The 20,763-nt window shown below is 46.1% G+C and overlaps 2 protein-coding genes across 2 annotated transcripts in view; one reads left to right on the plus strand and one right to left on the minus strand.

The window, feature by feature from the left end:
• Positions 1–10,492, minus strand: part of MORN5 (MORN repeat containing 5) — a 33,947-nt gene extending 23,455 nt beyond the window's left edge. The window contains exons 1-4 of the mRNA XM_010852029.1: positions 10,363–10,492; positions 6,958–7,105; positions 5,211–5,322; positions 1,477–1,608 (exon numbers count right to left, since the gene is read on the minus strand). Coding sequence (XP_010850331.1) covers positions 1,477–1,608; positions 5,211–5,322; positions 6,958–7,105; positions 10,363–10,472 — 502 coding nt within the window. The 5' untranslated portion in view covers positions 10,473–10,492. The remainder of the gene's footprint in view (positions 1–1,476; positions 1,609–5,210; positions 5,323–6,957; positions 7,106–10,362) is intronic.
• Positions 10,493–10,588: 96 nt separating this feature from the next.
• Positions 10,589–20,763, plus strand: part of NDUFA8 (NADH dehydrogenase (ubiquinone) 1 alpha subcomplex, 8, 19kDa) — an 18,178-nt gene continuing 8,003 nt past the window's right edge. The window contains exons 1-2 of the mRNA XM_010852030.1: positions 10,589–10,755; positions 18,257–18,420. Coding sequence (XP_010850332.1) covers positions 10,705–10,755; positions 18,257–18,420 — 215 coding nt within the window. The 5' untranslated portion in view covers positions 10,589–10,704. The remainder of the gene's footprint in view (positions 10,756–18,256; positions 18,421–20,763) is intronic.

Here is a 20,763-nt window from a genome sequence, read left to right on the forward strand (position 1 = left end):
CCCAGGGACTTGTAGTGCAGGCATTTGCCATGTTCCCCAAGGGCACCCAGTGGGTGAGGGGTATCTCAGCTCCAGGATTCAGCTACAACATCAGCTGACAATTCCCTTTGTACTTATTTCAGCGCTGCAAAGCAAATTTCCGATCATCATTGAATTGTTGTTGTTCAGTTGCTAAGCCATGTCCGATTCTTTGCGACTCCGTGGACTGCAGCACTCCAGGCTTCCCTATCCTTCACTATCTCCCAGAGTTTTCTTAAACTCATGTCCATTGAGTTGGTGATGCCATCCAACCATTTCATTGAATTACTGAATAAATTTCCCTGCAAGAAGTAGAGACCCTCATCAGCCAACCCAGGCCTTCTGGTCTACCTGGCAGTTTCTTTCACAGTACACAGTAGGGTTTCTTGACCAGGGTATTTAGAGGAACCATCAACCCCTAAAACCATGTGCAAAATGGTGTGTGTGTACACATGAATATTTGTGTGTGTGCATATGTGGGCATTTTTTGAGGGGGAGGGTTCATAGATTTTGTTATTCCTAGTGGAACTGTGACTCTAGAAAAGAGAAAGGTTAGGAATCATGGTGTTAAAGGAAAATATTCTCATTCTTATTTGTACACTGCTCTCTTGCAAGTTTGGTCACTGTAAATCAGTCCTTCTCAGTTTGATCAGCTTGTGTTCACTCACCAAACTGAGGTTCTGGATCCTCCAAGGTACTCCCCTGCTTGAAGAGCAGGCTTCTTGGACCACATGGCATCACTCACTTTCCAGGCCTTTACCTGTGCTGTTCCTCTGGCTGGAAACCCTCTTCCCACACCTTGGGGTCAACTCCCCATCATTTTTTGGATCTCAAGTTGGCTGTTTCCTTCTTGAATCCTTCTCAGGATGTCTGGTTCTGGATTAGGTACCACTTCTTTGTGCTCCCACAGCATCACTTCCATCTCTCTGGCACCCCACCCCCTTCTCTTCTACCCTTACCTTCATCTAGGGCCACTTTTTCCCATTCATTGTGCTTATTCCATGGTGCAATTAACTGTTTATAGTGCTTGTCTGCTATTTGCCAAAGAGTTGGACATGGCTGGGCAACTGAACAACATCAAGAAGCTCCATGAGGAAGGGGTTTGTGACTAGTTTTGCCCTGCTTTGGTGCCCAGACTAACAGAGTGTCTGGCATACAGCAGGCACTCATTAGCTGCAGGGAAACATGTAAAGATGGGTACTTGAATCCTTTCAGTGCTACACTTATGATCTGTCACAGTTAGACCTCTAACATCCTCTGCCCCACTCTATGACTAGGTATAGACTTGTCAGCCACGAGAATTCCAAAGAGTGAAACACTCACACAATCAAGTTTTGTCTTTCATCGGCAGAAGCTTCTTTCCCACTAAATGCATGAATGTGTGTGCACGCATGTGCACAAACCTATGTGTGATGAGAGAGGAGAAAACATATGCTGCAGGGTTTGGAATAAACATACCTGCATTTCTCAGAAAGCGATAATTATAGTCCTTGACTATCCTCGTGTTCGGGTTATAGAAGCCGTCTCCGCAGTCATAACAGCCTGGAGGGATCTTTCTAGGTGGGTCCATATTGGTGAGTTGAGAGATACCTTGAAAGGATATCAGGGAGTGGGATGAATTAGGAGACTGTGATTGATATATACGTGTGTGTGTGTGTGTGTGTATATATTACTATATATACACACTACTATATATAAAACTCTAGCCCTATAAATTAAGCTGCTAACTTCAGGGGATAAGAGGACCTGGGGCACTGTCTCCCAGGACTGGGGACACTGGAACTACCAGGAGGAAAAGAAGAGTCAGTGAACCTTTAAGGTCATGACTCCTGTGTGTCATCTCTCTTAGAAGCTGAAGCCTGAGAAAAGGGGATAAGGTTGGAAGAAGGAACTTCCTGGTTTCCTCTTATTTGTGGTCTCTGTAATTCCTTGTCCTCTGGACTGAGGGGGATGCTTTGAGCACAGCACCATGCTCACGGCTCAGGGTCCCGCCCAGAGCTGTGCTCTGAGGTTGGTTAACCATGATGAGCCGGGACACTATGGGTTGAGGGTTACATTCCACGCTGAGCACTTCACAGCCATTCTCTCCCTGAAGCCTCCTGCCAAAGGCCATCTCACAGATGCCCAGAGAAGGGAAGGGTAGCCTTAACCCTCCCCGCCTCCAACAAAGCCTGCCCCCGAGGCTTAGAAGGGGGGTCTTCAGAGGGGTGTGCAGAGTGACTTGGGAAGGGAGTGGGTACTTCAGTGGGTCCCTGAAGGAGAAGGTGAGGCTGCAGGAAATCTGTGCACCGCCTCGAGACAGAGGCCTGGTTTAGCAAAACCTGTGCTGTGTGAGTGCTGAGGGCCCAAGGCCAGGAGCTCTTGGCCTACAGGTTTCAGCTGGGGTGAAGAGCCTGTGACCAAGTCATCACTACCCCACGAGGAATCATTTCCAAGGTTCTTCAGTGGCATCAGACTGGCAGCTCTCTGAAAGCACAGACTGTGTCCTCATAGCTCTCGTTCCCCCAGGATCCAGCCGGTGGCTGCCACAGGGCGTGTGCTCAGGAAACGTCTGTGAAGGTCATTGCTGTACGTACCCGAAGTGCACCCCATCACCTCCCACTGCGATGTCAGTACTATTACTCCTGTCTGATAATAACTCTTCATTGAACACCTACTATGTGCCAGACAATGTGCTCGGACACTGGGGACACAGAACCTTTGCCCTCCAAGAGCTCACAGCCAGCCCAGGAAGACAGACCCTTGTGACAGAGCTCGGGGAGGGGATCATGGCTGCTAAGTGATTTGTCATGGGGACACCTTACCTGGTCTGGGAATTCAAGGAAGAGCCCCAAGAAAGGGGCATTAAGCTCAGACCTGAAGGATGGGAAGGAATTATCCAGGTGAAGTGAGAGGGTTAGAGCATTCCAGGCAGGAGGGGGACTGGCAGGAAAGAGCATGGTCTCTTTGAGGAACAGAGAGCAAGCATGGTGAGGGAGCAGAGAGAACATCCGGGAAGGGCAGCGAGCAAGGGGTGAGGCTGGGGACCTCACGGGAGCTGGAGAACACTGGTCGTTTTACTAGCGTGGAGCCTCACCTTCACGGTAGTGAGGAGGCACTAGGGGCTGTGTTGGGGTGGGGGGCTGGTGGCAGTCAGATCCACAGTTTTCAGAGATGGAGGTGAGCACAGAGGGGAGAATGGCCCAGAGGGGGTCCAGTGTGGATCTCAAGAGTTCAGATAAAGAAGGGGAGAGGGTGAGGGTCTGGAATAGTGCAGAAGGGATAGGATGACCACCTGATGTGAACAGCCGACTCACTGGAAAAGACCTTGATGCTGGGAAAGATTGAGGGCAGGAGAAGGGGGCGACAGAGGATGAGATGCTTGGGTGGCATCACCAGCTCAATGGACATGAGTTTGAGCAAACTCTGGGAGTTGGTGGTGGACAGGGAAGCCTGATGTAACTCTTTGCAGTCCATGGGGTTGCAAAGAGTCAGACACGACTTAGCAACTGAACAATAACAACAAAAGAGGCTGAAGAAGCTCAGCTTGGCCCATGGAGATGCTCAGTAAATATCTGTTTAATAAACAAATGAATGGATATATTTAGAGGCAGAATCCACAGGACCAGGTAATGGACTGCACACTTACGGAGGAAGGAGGAGTCAGGATGAGGCTTATGTGGGGGTTGGGGTAGGGTGGGAGTGATGGTCTCCAGGGCAGCAGCCCTGGGGGTCAGTGGGCTGGTGGGCAGGGTAATGAACTCAGTGCAGACAAGTTGAGAGATGACCCTGTGGAGGTGTTGGGGAAACGGGATGCAGGAATCTGAGGCTCATGGATTTTGATTTCAACTAAATGAAGGCAAAAGGAGAAGAGGACAACAGAGGATGGGATGGCTGGATGGCATCACCAACTCAGTGGACACGAGTCTGAGCAAACTCAGGGAGACAGTGAGGGACAGGGAGGCCTGGCGTGCTATGGTCCATGGGGTCACGAAGAGTCGGACACGACTGAGCGACTGAACAACAACAACAAATGAAGGCTGAGATGTGAATCAACTTGTAGAGAGAAGATACAGAACAAAAACAGAAGAGGGCCTAAGCCAGAGAGCCGTGGTAAACCCCAGAATTAATAATTGGGGTGGGGGGGAGCTGGCAAGGAGATGGGATAGGAAGAAAGTGGGAGGGTGAGGTGTCAGGGAAGCCAAGCGAGAGGAGGCGGCTCACCTGGTCACAAAGCCAGGGTCTGCGCTCAGGGCATCTGGACCCCAACCCCAAGTGCTTTCTGTCCTTGGGGAGTTGAGCTCCCTAGGCTCATCCAGCTATTGAGGGGAATGCGGGGACTCCAACCCCGACCTTCCAGCTCTCTGCTCTGTCAATGCCACCATACTACCTCTAAGTCAGGATTTTTTTTTTTTTTTTTTACAGTTTACAGGTCACTTCCCCATATTATTTGTCTGGGCTGTGCCTAAATCTTGCCTCTTGAGGTTCAGCTGACCTCACACGAGTCTCAGAAACACAGAGGAGCCCCTGAAGCTGCCACTCTCTGGATACAGACTCTAGGCCCCATTGTCCCCCTCTGTGATGGAACTTGATTTTTCCAGGGAGGCAATGTGATGTAGGGACCTCAGAGAGGAAGACATGGGCTCCCATGCGAGCTCTGCCACTCAAAACATGCTTGAACTCCATGGCCTCAGCTTCTTCCTCTGTGACATGGGACTAGGGAGCTGACATGGCAGGGTCATCTGGAGATTCATTGTGACAGAGATGACAGAAAGCCTCACCCAGCCCTCGATACACAGAGCACACGGTCCATCAGGGATGCCCCATGTGTGTTGCAGCTGATCTGATGAATAACGGCAGCTGAGGTGTACCACGCACCTACTGTGCATGCAAGACACTGCTGTAAACACTTTACACGTGTGATCTTATTTCTAAGACTTGTAAGGTAAATGAAGCTATTGTCCCATATTGCAGGGGGAGAAACTGAGGCTCAGAGAGGTGAGTGCCCTGCCCTTGGTCCCTGGCTGGTACAGGGGATCTGAGATTTGAGGACTGGTCTTTCTGGTTCTAGACCTTGGTCGAATCCTGCGGTCCTGCTCCTCTCTCCTCTCCTTTGGGTGGGTTACTTCAAAGGGACCCAACTCACTTCTTTAGATCCATCTTTCATCTCCCTTTCCATCTGAGTGTGAAGGGAAGTGAGGATGCTTGGGTACCTGCAGGCTTCAAGCCGTAGCAGATCTCGGTGTAAAACCTCCGATCGTAGCTGTCACAGTAATGCCAGTTCTCAGTGTCATACTGCAGGCCGTCTGAGAAGGTGTACGTGCCCTGGAAGATGAGGTGCACACACGTGGGTCTGAGGAAGCCACAGCCCACTTGCCAAGAAGGATGGAACTCAATGGAAGGGGTAGTGTTTTCATTGAAGTGATCACTATCACAGCTGCTACAGCTGTGGTGACTGGGAGGCATGATTGTAAGTCCTGAGTTGTGTGTCTGGCTCACTGTGTGACCTTGGGCAGATGACCTACCCTTGGTGGCCCTCGGTTTCCTCCCGCATTCAGTTGGAAAATCATGCTGTATGTTTAATAGAACTGATTCAATGAAATTCAGTGAGACAGTTCATGAAGAGCATTTAGCCTCGGGCTGGCATATAACAAACACTCAATACATGTTACTGTTATTCTTTTATTGTTATCATGGCTGGAAAGGTCAGGGCCCTCAGTCACAGCTCTTTGTCCAAACATGTACATTCGTCTTTTGCTGCCTTAGTGCTAAAGGAAGCCTCAGGATGTACACATTGCATTGGCCTGGGCATCAGGAAACATGGGTGGAAATTCCAATACTATTAATTCACAGGGTGACCTTGGGTAAGTCACATCCCTTTCCTGGGGCTTAGATTCTCCAAGCTGAAAAGCAAGGAGTGTTTCTTAACCTTTTTTTAGGTTATGAGCCAGCCCCTGTACCTACCCATAATGAAACCCATGAAAGTTATAGATTCTTTCTCTCGGGAAATTTGAGTTCCATATGCACAGAAGCTTTTGTATATAAATCAGGATGGCCCACAAATCCCAGGCTAAGAACTCTTGACTTAGATGACTGATAAGTCATCTGATTGTAATGGTGGAGTTAGGACTTACTGAGTGCCTACTGTGTGCCAGGTACTGAGTAGAGTACTCACACACACTGCCTCATTTATTCTCATAACCATCCTAAGGAGATGCTTCGTACTCTTGTGGCCGGCAGACTTGCAATCCCCCGAAGATGTCCACATCTAATTGTTGAGCCTATGAATGTTAACCTTACATGGCAAAAGAGACTCTGCAGGTGGGATTAAGTTAAGGATCCTGGAGTGGGGAGATTATCCTGGATTATCTATACGGTCCAGTGTAATCATACGGGTTCTCTTAAGAGGGAAGCAAGAGGGCCAGAGGGAAAGAAGACGAGACGATGACAAAAGCAGAGGGAGAGGAGATGTGATGACGGAAGTGAAGATCAGAGGGATGCATGGCCATGAGCCAAGGAATGCATGCAGCTTCCATGAGCTGGAAAAGTCAAGGAAGTGGATCCTCCCACATAGCCTCCAGAAGGAATGCAGCACTGCTGACCTGTTTTAGACTTCTCATGTCCAGAACTAAAAGATAAGAAGTTTCTGTCGTTTGAAGGCACTGGGTTGACAGTAATTTGTTACAGCAGCAATATCATACTAATGCAACTACTGTACTCAGTGTACAGATAAGAAACAGGAGTCTCAGAAAGGGTAGGTCATGGGCCCAAGGTCACACAGTTGGTGGCATAAGAGGATTCAGACTCATTATGGCTTCTCCAGGGGCCTTCTGGATAGGTAGGGAGAAGGTTCCAGAGCCCTGGAGATCAAGAGGCAGGAGAGGAGGGCAGCAGAGGAGAGGGCAGGGTGCCTGTTGGGGGCTCTTCCCGTCTGAGGCTTTCCCCTCCCCACCTGATTACCTTTACAACCAACCCTTTCTCCCAAACCGCATCAAATCGGCTCCCATTGGGGAAGTACAAGGTTCCTTGGCCATGAAACATGCCGTCCTTCATTTCCCCAATGTATTTTGTTTCAGTTGGGAGGATGTATTCGGCGTCACCCTCCATCCTGTAAGGACAAAAAGAAGTCACTGAACCCTCATGGCAACTGGAGGGTCAGAGGTAGGGGTGCAGGAGAGCCAACACCTCAGGGTCCCCCGATGTAACTGTCCCTGCACTATTCTGTTCAGAAACAAAAAGGTTCCCCTTAGAACTCAAAAGTAAGAGGGGCTGTGTGTTGAAGGGAATGCAAAAGTTGGTCTATTTGTTCTCCCTCGCTCTCAAGTAGGGGCCGTCCCGGAGTTCATGCTGCCCATGGAAGTCCCCTTCTGGAGGCCCAGAGAGGGGAACAATGTGCTCAAAGCCACACAGCAAGCACTGTGAAGCAGAGACAGGGACCAGGCTTTCTGGGAGCTGATTCCGGGTCTTCTCCATTCCCCACAACCAGCCCACCCCTGCCCACTGCACCCCAAGTAGGAAACTGGGAAAACGTATGCACCTGAGGAAACAAGAATTTAGTCTCACTTCATCATATCCTAGATGTACCATCTTGGAGACTTTCCTAAGCCTCTGCTTTCCTTCCTTCCTTTATTCCAACAAATATTTATAGAACACCTGCTAAATGCCAGGCACCTTGCTGAGTCTACTCTATTGGATGCAATACTACAGACACAACAGTAATCAAGGTAGATGCAGTCCTTGTCCTTGACAAGGCTCACAGTCTAGTGACGGACTCAGCTAAACAACTGCACAATGCTTGATCAGTGCCCTGCAGGGGAAGAGAGGCCCCTATAGGACCAAGGGGCAGCCTACTGCCTGGACCAGATGATCACTTGCTTCACAGGGGAGATGGCTGAGATTAATGCCCAAGATGAACCCAGATACTAATAACAGTTTTCCTAGTAAAGGGCCTGATATACAGTGAGAGCTTAAGAAACATGCTTTCAGTCCTTCATTCATGCCTTCTCTGTTTTTCCCCACTGGCTGGAATTCATCTCTTCTAACTCTAAACTTATTTTTGGTTTTGTTTGTACTTCTGTTGGATGCCTAGCACTTTCTGCCTTGTATCATAATTGTACATTTCATCTCTCCTATGTAATCAAGCTACTTTAAAGGAAGACTTTGGTATTCTCAGCTCCTAGAAACATGTTCCTTCTTAAATAGGTGCTGGGGAATATCTACTAAGTAAAGAATGAAGGAAACAGAAGAACTAGTGAACTTACTGAGTGGGTAACAGAATTTGCCACCATACACAGGCCCCAAACAGGACAGCACTGTGGTTAAGCACAGCTTCTGAGCCAGGCAGGCCTGGAGTCCAGGCCTGGCTCCACCTCTCTATGTCTTGTATGACCTCTACCTCTCTAAGCCTGGGTTTCTCATCTGTAAAATAGGGATAAAGACACTTCTGCAAAATTACTGCAGTAACGGCTATGAAACTATAGCAGAAGATCTTAAAAACTAATTTGCTTTTATTTTGCTGCAAGACATAGAAGGAGAGAGAACATCTTCATCCCTCTACCTCTTGGCTTGAGATTATATCTGTTATTTCTAAACACAGTCTCCATATAAACGCATCTCTGAAATTTGACATCTCCCCTATTATTTTTTTTTTAATGTAACTTAGATGTTATTGTTCAGACCACCTACAGACATCTCCAGCCCACCCCAAACAGAACTCATCCTCTCCTCTCCCAAAGCAGATCCTCCTCAGTGTTCTCAATCTCCAGGCTCAAAGCCTGGAGCTGGGCTCTGGGCTGGACTGAAAGCAGTCTCTAAGTGGGACCAGGAGCCAATCAGTTGCCAGGTCCTGGCAATGAAATCCCCAAACTTCTACATTTTTTCTCTCTCGCAGCCCTACTGCTTATGCCTTGGCCCAGGGTCCTGCTGCCTTTTACTGGGACAACGGCAATGGGCTCTGATCTGCTCTCCCTACCTCCACTCTCCCTCACTCCCTCCCTCTTTCTATCCTTCCTTTACTCCTCCCCCTCCCTTCCCCCTCCCCTTTCATTTTTCTTTTTTCATTGAAGGCAAAAAGTCTTGGAATTTCCTAGTAGTCCAGTGGTTAGAACTCTGCGCTCTCACTGCTGAGGGCCAGGTTCAATCTCTGGTTGGGGAACTAAGATCCCACAAGCCATGCAGCATAGCCAAAAAAAAAAACCCACCAAAGGTAATAAGCCTTCATTTTAAATTCAAAGTAAATTTAAAAGAACAAAAAGAGCTCCTTTATAATAAAGATGTTAATCCTTAACAAGGGCATGATGACCATATCTCAAATATTATTCAGTCAACCATTCATTCTCTTATTCATTCATGTGGCTAACATTTACTGAGTGCCTACCAGACATATGTACCAGGAGGAGGGATACAGAGATGAAATAAATTAGATTTCCTAATGTCCAGCACTACCAAGGGTCTATCCATGTCTCCTCCCACCCACAGAATTGTACAGAGTATTCAAATCTCTCTACACCAGAGCACAGACTCCACCCTGTCCAGCTTGGGTTCCCACTCTCCCCTAGGCACATCCTACACTCCAGTGAAACTGAACTGCTTGCTCTCTCCTTCATATATAAGCCCTCTGAGCTATTGCTCATGCTGTTCCCTCTGCCTGAAAATATTCTTCACCTTGCATCTCCAACCACCTAGATCCTACTCAACCTTCAGGGCCCATTTCAAATATTATCTCCTCCATGAAGCCTTCTAGGATTGTTCCAACTAGACACATCCTCTGCAGGGGCTCAGCAGCGAGACTCTATAATAGAAAGATTGTGGGCTCTGGAGGCAGACCTAGTTTTCATCTCTGCTCTGTCAAGTGCCAACTAGGTGACTTTGGGCATGTTATGCAACTACTTTGTGCCTCACTTTTTCCATCTGTATAGTGGGGGTATCTATCTCATAGGGTTGCTGTGAGGAGGGAAGATTCAAGCAAAGCCACCATCTGAAATTATCTTCTCTGTTTGTTGGCAATATGCTAACTAGACAATAAGCTGCATGAGAGCAAGGATCTTGACAGTTTTAATATTCTTATCCCTGTACCTAATACTGGCAGATAGCAGACACACATATATACATGGAATGGATGTATCTCAGCTCTGCTGTTAATTAGAATATACGTCCTTGAACAAGTTACTTCACTTCTCTGGATCTCATTTACCTTAACTGTAAAATGGGAATAAACATTCCGACCTAAAAGAGTTGTCCTGAAGTTTAAAAGGGAAAAAAATTGAGAACGCGTCTGATACAAAGTCCTTTGCAGGGACAAAAAGACCGTCGTCTTTTTCCAGTCACGGATGTTCAAGGACGTACTGAATCAAACGAAGCCCTTACCTGCCATCTACAAATTCCCCAATATATTGGCTCCCCGTGTACTCCATGGCGCCTGTCTCTAGCTTCCAGTCTTTGGGACACCTGAGACTCAGCGCATCCTGCCTCACCATGACAACCAGGAGGGATGGGCGTGGCCGAGAAGAAGCCCCGCCCCTAGGGACTGGGAACTTCCCGGCTTTGCGCAGGCTCCGTGGCTTGTGGTTGGGCAAAGCAGTGCGCCTGCGTGCCGCCGCCGCCGCGCCTGCGCAGACGCTAGGTGGCCTCCGAGTTCGGAAGGGGAGTTCAAGGAGACGGGGGAGACGCGGCAGCGGGCACCTCCTCGGGGTCGCGGCTACAGCCATCATGCCGGGGATAGTGGAGCTGCCCTCTCTGGAGGATCTGAAAGTGCAGGAGGTGAGACTTGTCCGGAGGAAGGCAAGCGGGGCACAGGGCTGCAGCTTCCCGGGCCTAGGCCCAGCCGGGCTTGCACTCAGCGGACCCTGGGCCCCGGACCTCCCATCCCAACCCAATGCCCTCAACATGTACACAGGTTGACCCTCGGACGTGCCCCCGTCAGCTCGGGGAGACCCATCTTTCAGTAGCTCGAGAACTCTCCGCTTCCCGGCAGCAACCTGCTTCTCCTTTACGTGAATAATAGTGGTATTTCTTATTAAGCACCAACCAGGGTCCTTTTACTTCATGTCACTTAGTACTCAAACGTCTCTGCAAAGTGAGTGTACAGCCCCGGGTGCTCACAGTCGAGGGAGAGAGACAGTCACCTTAAAGTAGCCTTGTCGCTGCAGAGTGCGTTGGAATGGAGCTCGAAAGCCGGAGAAAAAGGAGATAGTATTGGAGAGCGAATTTGCTAACAGCCTGGGAAAGTGTTTGGTAAAAGATCATTTAAAGCATTCATTTCCTCAAGAGCTGTCATTTGAATAATTACCATATGCACATACACTGGAAAATGAGATAGACCCTGACATCAGGGAGTTTATAATCTAATAGGGAAACAGTTCAGTTACAGTACAGTGTAGTTAGAAGTTAGAGCTGTGAGAAGTGAAGACCGATAATACTAATTATAGCAAACACTAGACTCAGGCAGGATGCTAACAACAGACATTAATTCATAGACTCCTCCCAGCCAGGTGAGGATGTAATTGATCTCTCCACGTTATAGATACAATCCTGAGAGAAGTGATTTGCCCATGGTCACACCTCACACTGTAGAGCTACAATATGAACCCAGTTGTGAATTTTAAAGCCATACTTTTAAATGACCGTATTAGAGGCAAAAGCTCAGAAGATCGAGAAGGCTTAGCAGAATTTTGTGTTTTGCTGTTTGATGTGACTCTTGGTGGAAAGCAACAGTGACTGAGCCTGGAGAGGTACCTGAGGCTGAGGTAGGGCTCGGTTGCGACTTTCACAGGGGCAGACTGAGCAATTTGGACTTTGAATCCCATAGGTGAGGATGGGGAACTGTGGAACTGTGGAACTGTGGAAGATTTTAAGGCAAGGAAGTGTTAGAGCAGGACTGGATAATCAGGCTACATTGGAGGAGAAAGAGGAAGATGTAAAATTGCATGCCAAAAATTATATCACAGGTCCAGTATTGAGTATTTTACCTAGGTACTTCATTTCATCCTATATGCCTGTGAGAATGGAAACTATTATTTTCCTTGAATGAAAAGAGTTTTAGCTGTGTTTGGAGACTTTTTAATAAAGTGACATTTACCAAAAGGTGGGGAGTAGGTTCTGCCAGCACTCCGTTTGTTTCTTACCCCGCTGTGAAGCTGGATTAAGACTTTGAGTTGCTGTTTTTTTCATTGGCACTCTAATTTGGTTCAACAGTCATCTGAGGTTCTGCTTCTTGGGTGTATTCTATTTCTGGAATAAATTTGCCATTAGAGTTCACACAGTTGAATTGAGAAGCAGATAATTGCATGAATAACTACAATACAGGACAAAATATGATTAAATGCTATGGACGAGGGCAAATATGATTTAAGAAAAGAGAGCAGGGGACTTCCTGGGGTTCCAGTGGTTAGAACTCTGTATTTCAACTACAAGGGTCATGGGTTCCATCCTTGGTTGAGGAACTGAGATTCCACCTGCTGGAAGGCAGGGCCAAAAATAAAAATAAAGAAGAGAGGATTTGAAGTTGTATTTAAATTCTAGGCCTAGCCATTTGGTTTGGCAACCTACTCCAATGTTCTTGCCTGGAGAATCCCAGGGACGGGGGAGCCTGGTGGGCTGCTGTCTGTGGGATCACACAGAGTCGGACACGACTGAAGTGACTTAGCAGCAGCAGCAGCCATTTGGTTACCTTGATTAGTCAGTTTTCCTGTTTGCAGACAGTTATTTTATTTGTAAAATGAAGTGCTTCCAGCTGTCTAATCCTCTGAGGCAGTGAAGGGAACTGAAAGCACTTCTTGGGCATAATGTGAAACTTGGATAAATGGCACTTGCAGGATGGTATTTCTAGGCAGATATGGAGAGAAGAGCTTTCTAAATGAGACAGGATCTGAAAGGTAAGCAGGTGGGACCAAAAGACAGGTCTGGGAACAGTGAGTTCTGGGTGCTAGAGAACAGCCAGTACTTTTTTGAAGTCTGGTGTGTTGAGAAGGCAGAAGGATAGTTGGGATCCAGAAAGCTTTGAATACCTTGTAAGAAACTTAGGCTTTAGTCTGCTGTTAAGCGTGACTCCTTCAAGGGTTTTGTCGCAGATTTAATAGCAGAGTAACGTAAGAATTGTCTTTTAGGACAGCAGTTCTATGAAGAATGATTGAAAGAGAGGAATAAGAAGAGCAAGGGGACCAGTCTTGGTGGCTGTTGAAATAACTGAGGAAGATATTATTGACTCCAATACGATTGGTGACTGTGCTTACAGAGAGGAAAGAACACATTTATCTAGGATTGCTCAGACTTAGCAATGACTTAGCAGAGGCAGGAAAGGTTGAGGAATCAATGTCAGATTTGCACCCTGACAATAGGACTGAAGTAGCCAGAAGCAGTGGGTTTGAGAAGCAAGTTAAACCTATTTTGGACCTCATTGACCTTGGAGTTAATGACACATGCCTCTGGAAGACTAGTCAGAAGCTTTGTGCAGGAAACTCTTAGGACACATTGACCATTTTGAATAAAAATAATGGCCAGTATTTATGATGTCTCCTGAGAAATCTGGATGCAGGTCAAGAAGCAACGGTTAAAACTGGACATGGAACAGCAAACTGTTTCCAAATTGGGAAAGGAGTATGTCAAGGCTGTATATTGTCATCCTGCTTACATGCAGAGTACATCATTTGAAATGCCAGGCTGGATGAAACACAAGATGGAATCAAGATTGCCAGGAGAAATATCAATAACCTCGGATACGCAGCTGACACAACCCTTATGGCAGAAAGCAAAGAAGTAAAGAGCCTTTTGATGAAAGTTAAAGAGGAGAATGAAAAAGTTGGCTTAAAATGCAACATTCAGAAAACTAAGATCATGGTATCCAGTCCCATCACTTCATGGCAAGTAGATGGGGAAACAGTGAGAGACTTTATTTTTTGGGGCTTCAAAAATCACTGCAGATGGTGACTGCAGCCATGAAATTAAAAGATGCTTGCTCCTTGGAAGAAAAGCTGTGATCAACCTAGACAGCATATTAAAAAGCAGAGACATTACTTTGCCTTCAGAGGTCCATCTGGTCAAAGCTATGGTTTTTCCAGTAGTTATGTATGGGTGTGAGAGTTGGACCGTAAAGAAAGCTGAGTGCCAAAGAATTCATGCTTTTGAACTGTGATGCTAGAGAAGACTCTTGAGAGTCTCTTGGACTGCAAGGAGATCCAGCTAGTCAATCCTAAAAGAAATTAGTCCTGAGAATTCATTGGAAGGACTGATTCTGAAGCTGAAACTCTAATACTTCGGCCACCTGATGTGAAGAACTGACTCATTGGAAAAGACCCTGATGCTAGGCAAGATTGAAGGCAGGAGGAAAAGGGGACAACAGAGGATTAAATGGTTGCATAGCATCACGAACTTCAGATGGACATGAGTTTAATCAAGCTCTGGGAGTTAGTGAAGGACAGGGAAGCCTGGCATGCTGCAGTCCATGGGGTCACAAAGAGTCGGACACGACTAAGCAGCTGAACTGAACTTATTTACGATGCACTTCTATGTGCTAGGCACTTCATAATATTTTTATGTGTATTGACTCACTTAAGCCTCACAACAGTTCCATCAGCTGAGTACTGTCATCCTCCATTTTATGTAAATTAAGCAAAATACAAAGCCTAGTATAAATTAAGTACTCCAATAAAAAAAAGGGTGCTGATTGGGTGTAAGGAAGAGAGAATAGGACTAGAAGGTTGCTTGTAGATTGTGGGACTTTTTCTGCCCCCCTTTCCACACCTGCAGACTGTATAAACCTGGTGTGCAGTGAGGCTGTTACGGGGACAGATAAAGAAGGGTGTTGAAATTCTGTGTTCTTTTGAGACAAAGGGAGCTGAATGGATCTGAGAGGGTATTCACGGTAAACAGCTGTGCAAGGATGTGGTTTCTTCTGGAACTCAAATCAGTCTTAGTGAAGAAGCAGGTGAGGGCTGTTGGCAACATCCGTGGTCGCGATGTAGTGGCAAGCCGCGCAACGGGAGGTCACAGTCTCTCCTGCCAGTTCTCTGCTTGCCACTGACGTGCCGTGCCATCTTGAGCACTTGGCTCCTCTTCCTCAGGAAATAAGTTCAGTGAGTTCTCAGCCTTGATTTCCCTGCAACAGGGTATTCTATTATGTGCTCAACAGCATGGGCATGCCTAGATTGGAGTAAGACATTGGCAAGGAAGTAAGGCAAAGAAAGCCATAGACTTTTGGTGGCATGATAGCTGTGGAAGCATCGGAGTAATTAAATCAGCCATTTAAAGATGTTCTAAGGCATTCAACAAGGAAATCAATACAGCTAACTTAATTTAAAAAATATATTAGGCTTTAAAAATAGTTTGTCTTGATTTTTAGTCTCCCAGCCCTCTATAGATAATACAGCAAGCAAGCATGTACCACTCAACTAACTGAAATAAACTGTTATCAAAAACTGGAATGCAGAATTTTAACAGATGTGTAAAGAAACTTATTAGAATTGTCATGGCAAATTTCACTGCCATCCTAAATTCACCTTTGCTTTGATAATTTTAACAGTTGTAATATTAGTGTCATGTTAGTCGCTCGCTCAGTCATGTCTGACTCTTGGACCCCATAGACTGTAGCCTGCCAAACTCTTCTGTTCATGGAATTCTCCAGGCAAGAATACTGGAGTGGGTAGCCATTCCCTTCTTCAGGGGATCGTCCCAACCCAGGGATCAAACCCAGGTCTTTTGCATTGCAGGCGGAGTCTTTACCATCTGAGCCACCAGGAAAGCCCATGTAATAGTAGTCACAGCCATAACTTTATTCTCTTCCTATAGTGTTTAGATGAATTATCTTTTCATCTTTTCTTGCCTTTGGTCTTATTAAAAATAATAATAACTTAACCTAAGGCTATGTGAAGTTTGTAAAAAATGAAATAATAAAAATTTTATTATTATAAATAATATAAAATTATTCTCATGCAAAAATTCTTGATATTTACAAATCAAATCCAGTGGTATCTTAAGCATAATGCACGAGGACAGACTAGATTTTACTCGAGTACACTGGATCGGTTTTAGAAAATCTGTTAATGCTCTTCATGACATTTATAGATTAATGAAAAATAAACCTGAAAATTTCAGTCTTTCCTGGTGGAGGAATCAGCAGTGAAACAAAGCCAGTTATGATTAGAAAGAAACTTCCCTAATGAGGAACGTGTAGGCAAGTATATCCCAGACACCAACAGCCCTTATCATGCCAAACTACTTTAAAGTTGGGAACAAAGCAGGGAAGCCTGCCATCATTGCTGTTTCTCTGTGTCATCCTGGAACTTCTGGTCAGAGCATTAAGAGAGGAAAGGAGAAGAAGGTAAAGAAGTAACTATCAGAGAGGAGGGCTTCCCTGGGGGCTCAGATGGTAAAGAGTCTGCCTACAATGTGGGAGACCTGAATTCAGTCCCCAGGACAGGAAGATCCCCTGGAGGAGGGCATGGCAACCCACTCCAGTATTCTTACCTGGAGAATCCCCATGGACAGAGGAGCCTGGTGGGCTACAGTCCCTGGGGTCGCAGAGTCGGACACAACTGAGCGACTAAGCACATCAGAGAGGAAGGGAGGCAGTTTTTACTTGTACATGGAAGCTTTTCTGTTAATCTTCTGGAGTTGCCTATCAGAACTGATGAGAGTTAGTGAAGTATGGCTGTAGAGAAGATGCAGTGTACAGACTAGCAATAACTAACTTGAAAATGTAAGGGAAATATAACCTATCTAGAGAGTATCCAAAATATGAGAACATTAAGAAATAAATAAGAAACATGCAAGATTCCTGTATGGGAAACTAATTTTAACCGAGGGAAGTGAGAATAAGCTAACTGGAGAGACATACTGATAACTATGTCCTGGATGAGAAGGCATCGCCCAGATAGTCTTAACCTCTCCTGTAACTGTTACATCCCTTGCTGCCTGTCTGGAGTGAGTGCTATGCACCAGGTATAAAAGCCACCGGTGCCCCCAGAGAGCACCCTCTACACGACCAGCCCCTTGGCTGCACCAGCCTCATCTCCCCACTCCTGGTCCATACTTCCTCCTTCAGCCACACAAACCCAGTCTCTCCACCCCATCCTCTCCAGGCCTCTGTGTCAGGGGTTTCCTTCCCACGGCTAGAAAAATCTGCCCCCCTTCCCCAATTTCTCTTTCTGCTCTTGTTCCCCAGCTGCCATCACAAGCCAAGTATTTAATGCCTTGTTTTACCCTGTCTTGTTCTCATTCGTGACAGCTCCTTGTGCTCAGCACTGTTTTGGGTGCTTGGTGGACCGTGGTAAATATCACCTTAATTAGAATTTAGGGAGAATGGGCATCTCTACAGTAGTGGACTTCTGTTGAAAACAAAACCCCTGCCCTCTTGGAGCTTACGTTCCAGTGGTCACAGATCGAGTGACCACAGGTGCTAGCTTATCTAAGATGATCAGGGAGAGACTCCCTGGGGAGATAAAATGTGAGCAGAGACCCAGTATTGTAAAAGTGCCCTTTCCATTCTAATTTGATATATAACTAGACTTAGCACGACTGCAATGCAAACTATCGGGGGAGGGGTGCTCATCTGTAAGAACAGCTGGACCAGTTTTGAAAAGGAGGGCTGCTGAGGAAGATGGTCTTCCCAGACAACAAACAGTAATTAAAACTGCCGCGGTACTGGTACCGGAAAAGAGGCCAGCGGGACCCCTGCTGCAGCAGCTGCTAGCCAGGCTCTGGGCAGTATGGTGAGCTGGCTGGCTACTCTGTGCTTCTCGAGAAACTGCTGGGCTGCGAGTGAGTGCGACTGGCGTAGTTGTAGGGATGGCTGCCTTGAATACACTCTGAACTTCACAAAGTTCACAAATGTAGTACTTTATTCTTAATAATAACTTGCTGGACTATCAGCTCTCATTGGTCCCTTCTGGTCTCTAATCTTCTGTGATTCTGTCGTCTTCTGGAAATTTTACATATCTTTCCACTGTTATTCCTGGAAAGGAGACTCATCCATGCTCCTCAGGGTTGGTTCCTCCCCTTACATCCCCGAAGCCTCCATCTCCCTTCAGAGTTCCGCTTTCTGTCTCACAAAGATCTAAGGATTCTCTTGGGGTTGCCGTTCCCTTATGTCTAAAGTGGGAGTTGGTGATATCAGCCTGATGAGATTATTACACAGGTGTGTTTTCTGGGCCAAGTCAGAACAAGAGTACCTTCCTGTTCCCTCTGTCTTGATGATCTCAAGGAGAGGTTGAGGACCTAGTGTTCTGGTTACGAATCTGTGATCCTTCTCCCCCGTCCCTCTCCCCAGGTGAAAGTCAGTTCGTCTGTGCTGAAAGCTGCGGCCCATCACTACGGAGCTCAGTGCGACAAGCCCAACAAGGAGTTCATGCTATGCCGGTGGGAAGAGAAGGACCCCCGTCGATGTTTAGAGGAAGGCAAGCTTGTCAACCAGTGTGCCCTGGAGTTCTTCAGGTAGGATCTTTTCACCTAAGTGCGGGTGGGCTGAATCATCAAGGTGTGTGTTATCTTCTTGGTGAATGTCCAGCTAAATTAAGTGGAAGGATAATTTTACTAATTCTGGTAGGAAATGGAAGGCTTTGCAATCAGATAGACCACTATAAAGCTCACAATTGTTATGTGTTTTTATTATTTTGCATGTTCTTTTTCTTTTTTAATTTTTTTTGAAGTTGAGTTGATTTATACTGTTAATGTGGCATTATACAATGTTACTGATTTCTGCTGTACGACAAGAGTGATTCATTTATATATATGTGTGTTCTTTTTTTTTAATATTCTTTTCCATTATAGCTTATCACAGAATATTGACTCTAGTTCCCTGTGCTATACAGTAATATCTTGTTTTTTTTAATCCATCCCACATATAATAATTTGCATTTCTGTATCTGTGAGTCTGTTTCATAGATGTGTGTGTTTGTGCTGTATTTTAGATCCTGCAGATAAGTGATATCATACTGTAGTTGTCTCTGTCTGACGTCACTTAGGTTAATCTCTAGGTCTGTCTGTGTTATTGTAAATGGCATTATTTCATTCTGTTTTATGGCTGAGTAGGATTCCATTGTACAGGGTTCCCAGGTAGCACTAGTGGTAAAGAACCCACCTGCCAATGCAGGAGATGTAAGGGATGCAGGTTCAATCCCTGGGTCAGGAAGCTCCCCTGCAGGAGGGCATGGCAACCCACTCCAGTATTCTTGCTTGGAGACTCCCATGGACAGAGGAGCCTGATGGGCTGCAGTCCACGGTGTCGCAAAGAGGTGGACACGACTGACGCCACTTAGCGTGCAGGAGTCCATTGTGTACACCCACCCTCCCACATCTTCTTTATCTGTTCAGTTATTGATGGGCGTTTAGGTTGTTTTCCATGTCTTGTCTATTGTGAATACTGGCATGTTCTTTAATCTCTGTGAATTACAATTTCCAAAATAGAGTAATACCTGTTATATAAGATTGTTGTGAGAAATTTGAAAAGGCACATAAAAGCAACTAAGAACAGTGCTTGCTAGCTGTCAGGCATTCACTAGTTTGTTATCATCATCATTACTGTAGGACACACAGTTATGATGGAAAGGAAGGTGTGTTTAGAGTCAAATGTTTAGATAGGCCACTAAGTACTGTAAGTAGAAAAAGTCCAAATTGTAATTGTAGGAAAATGTTTTAATAACCATATTAGTCAAAACTCAAGGGGACAGAAACTGAATTCATAAGGAATTGACTCATGTAAGTGTAAAGTCCAAAAATGGGATTGGCATCAGGCAGGGCTGGATCCAAGGGCTTAAATAATTTCATAACTACTTGGTGTCTTTTTGCTTCACCTCTTCTCCCCTCAGTTTCTTAGTTCTGCTTTTCTCTATCAAACTCATTTTCAAAGAGACTTTCCTTGCTGTAGCAGAAATGGCCTCTAGCCACTCGAAGCTTCTAGGCTCCTTACTTAGCAGACCCAGATGGAGTGCCCCCCAGTAGCATGAGCTGAGGTTCCTGGAACTGAGTCTCATTGTCCTGGCTGGTCGACTTCATGTATGTGTCTCTGAATTAGTTAGGTTTTGAGAGATAAAATACTGTGACTGGTCAAGCCTTGCCATAAGTGGGGAGTAGACTTAGACTCATCTGAATCACATTGCCAAGCCATAGGGAGTGGTTGTTCCCCAAAGGAGAATCTGAAGGATGTTCCAAAAGAATGGGGAATAACTGCTGACTAGACAAATGAACAGATGTCCCCTACAGTGACGTAAGAGCTATTCACACAATAGCTGTTTTCCTTCTTTCTTGCTTTTGCTGTCTTTGTCCGCAAGCAGAGATACTTTGTACTTAAAAGTCATAGTGTGTGTATTCATTTGAAATACTCATTTTTCTCTTGAAACTGTTGGAAACATTCTTTCAAGTTGCTCCCTCTTTGTGATCATAATTTTTCAGTTCAGTTCAGTTCAGTCGCGTCCCACTCTTTGCGACCCCATGAATCGCAGCACGCCAGGCCTCCCTGTCCATCACCAACTCCCGGAGTTCACTCAGACTCACATCCATTGAGTCAGTGATGCCATCCAGCCATCTCATCCTCTGTCGTCCCCTTCTCCTCCTGCCCCCAGTCCCTCCCAGCATCAGAATCTTTTCCAATGAGTCAGCTCTTCGCATGAGGTGGCCAAAGTACTGGAGTTTCAGCTTTAGCATCATTTCTTCCAAAGAAATCCCAGGGCTAATCTCCTTCAGAATGGACTGGTTGGATCTCCTTGCAGTCCAAGGGACTCTCAAGAGTCTTCTCCAACACCACAGTTCAAAAGCATCAATTCTTGGGTGCTCAGCCTT

The sequence above is a fragment of the Bison bison genome, unplaced genomic scaffold (genome assembly GCF_000754665.1).
Source record: "Bison bison bison isolate TAMUID 2011002044 unplaced genomic scaffold, Bison_UMD1.0 scf7180017864307, whole genome shotgun sequence".
In the NCBI taxonomy this organism is placed as follows: Eukaryota; Metazoa; Chordata; class Mammalia; order Artiodactyla; family Bovidae; genus Bison; species Bison bison.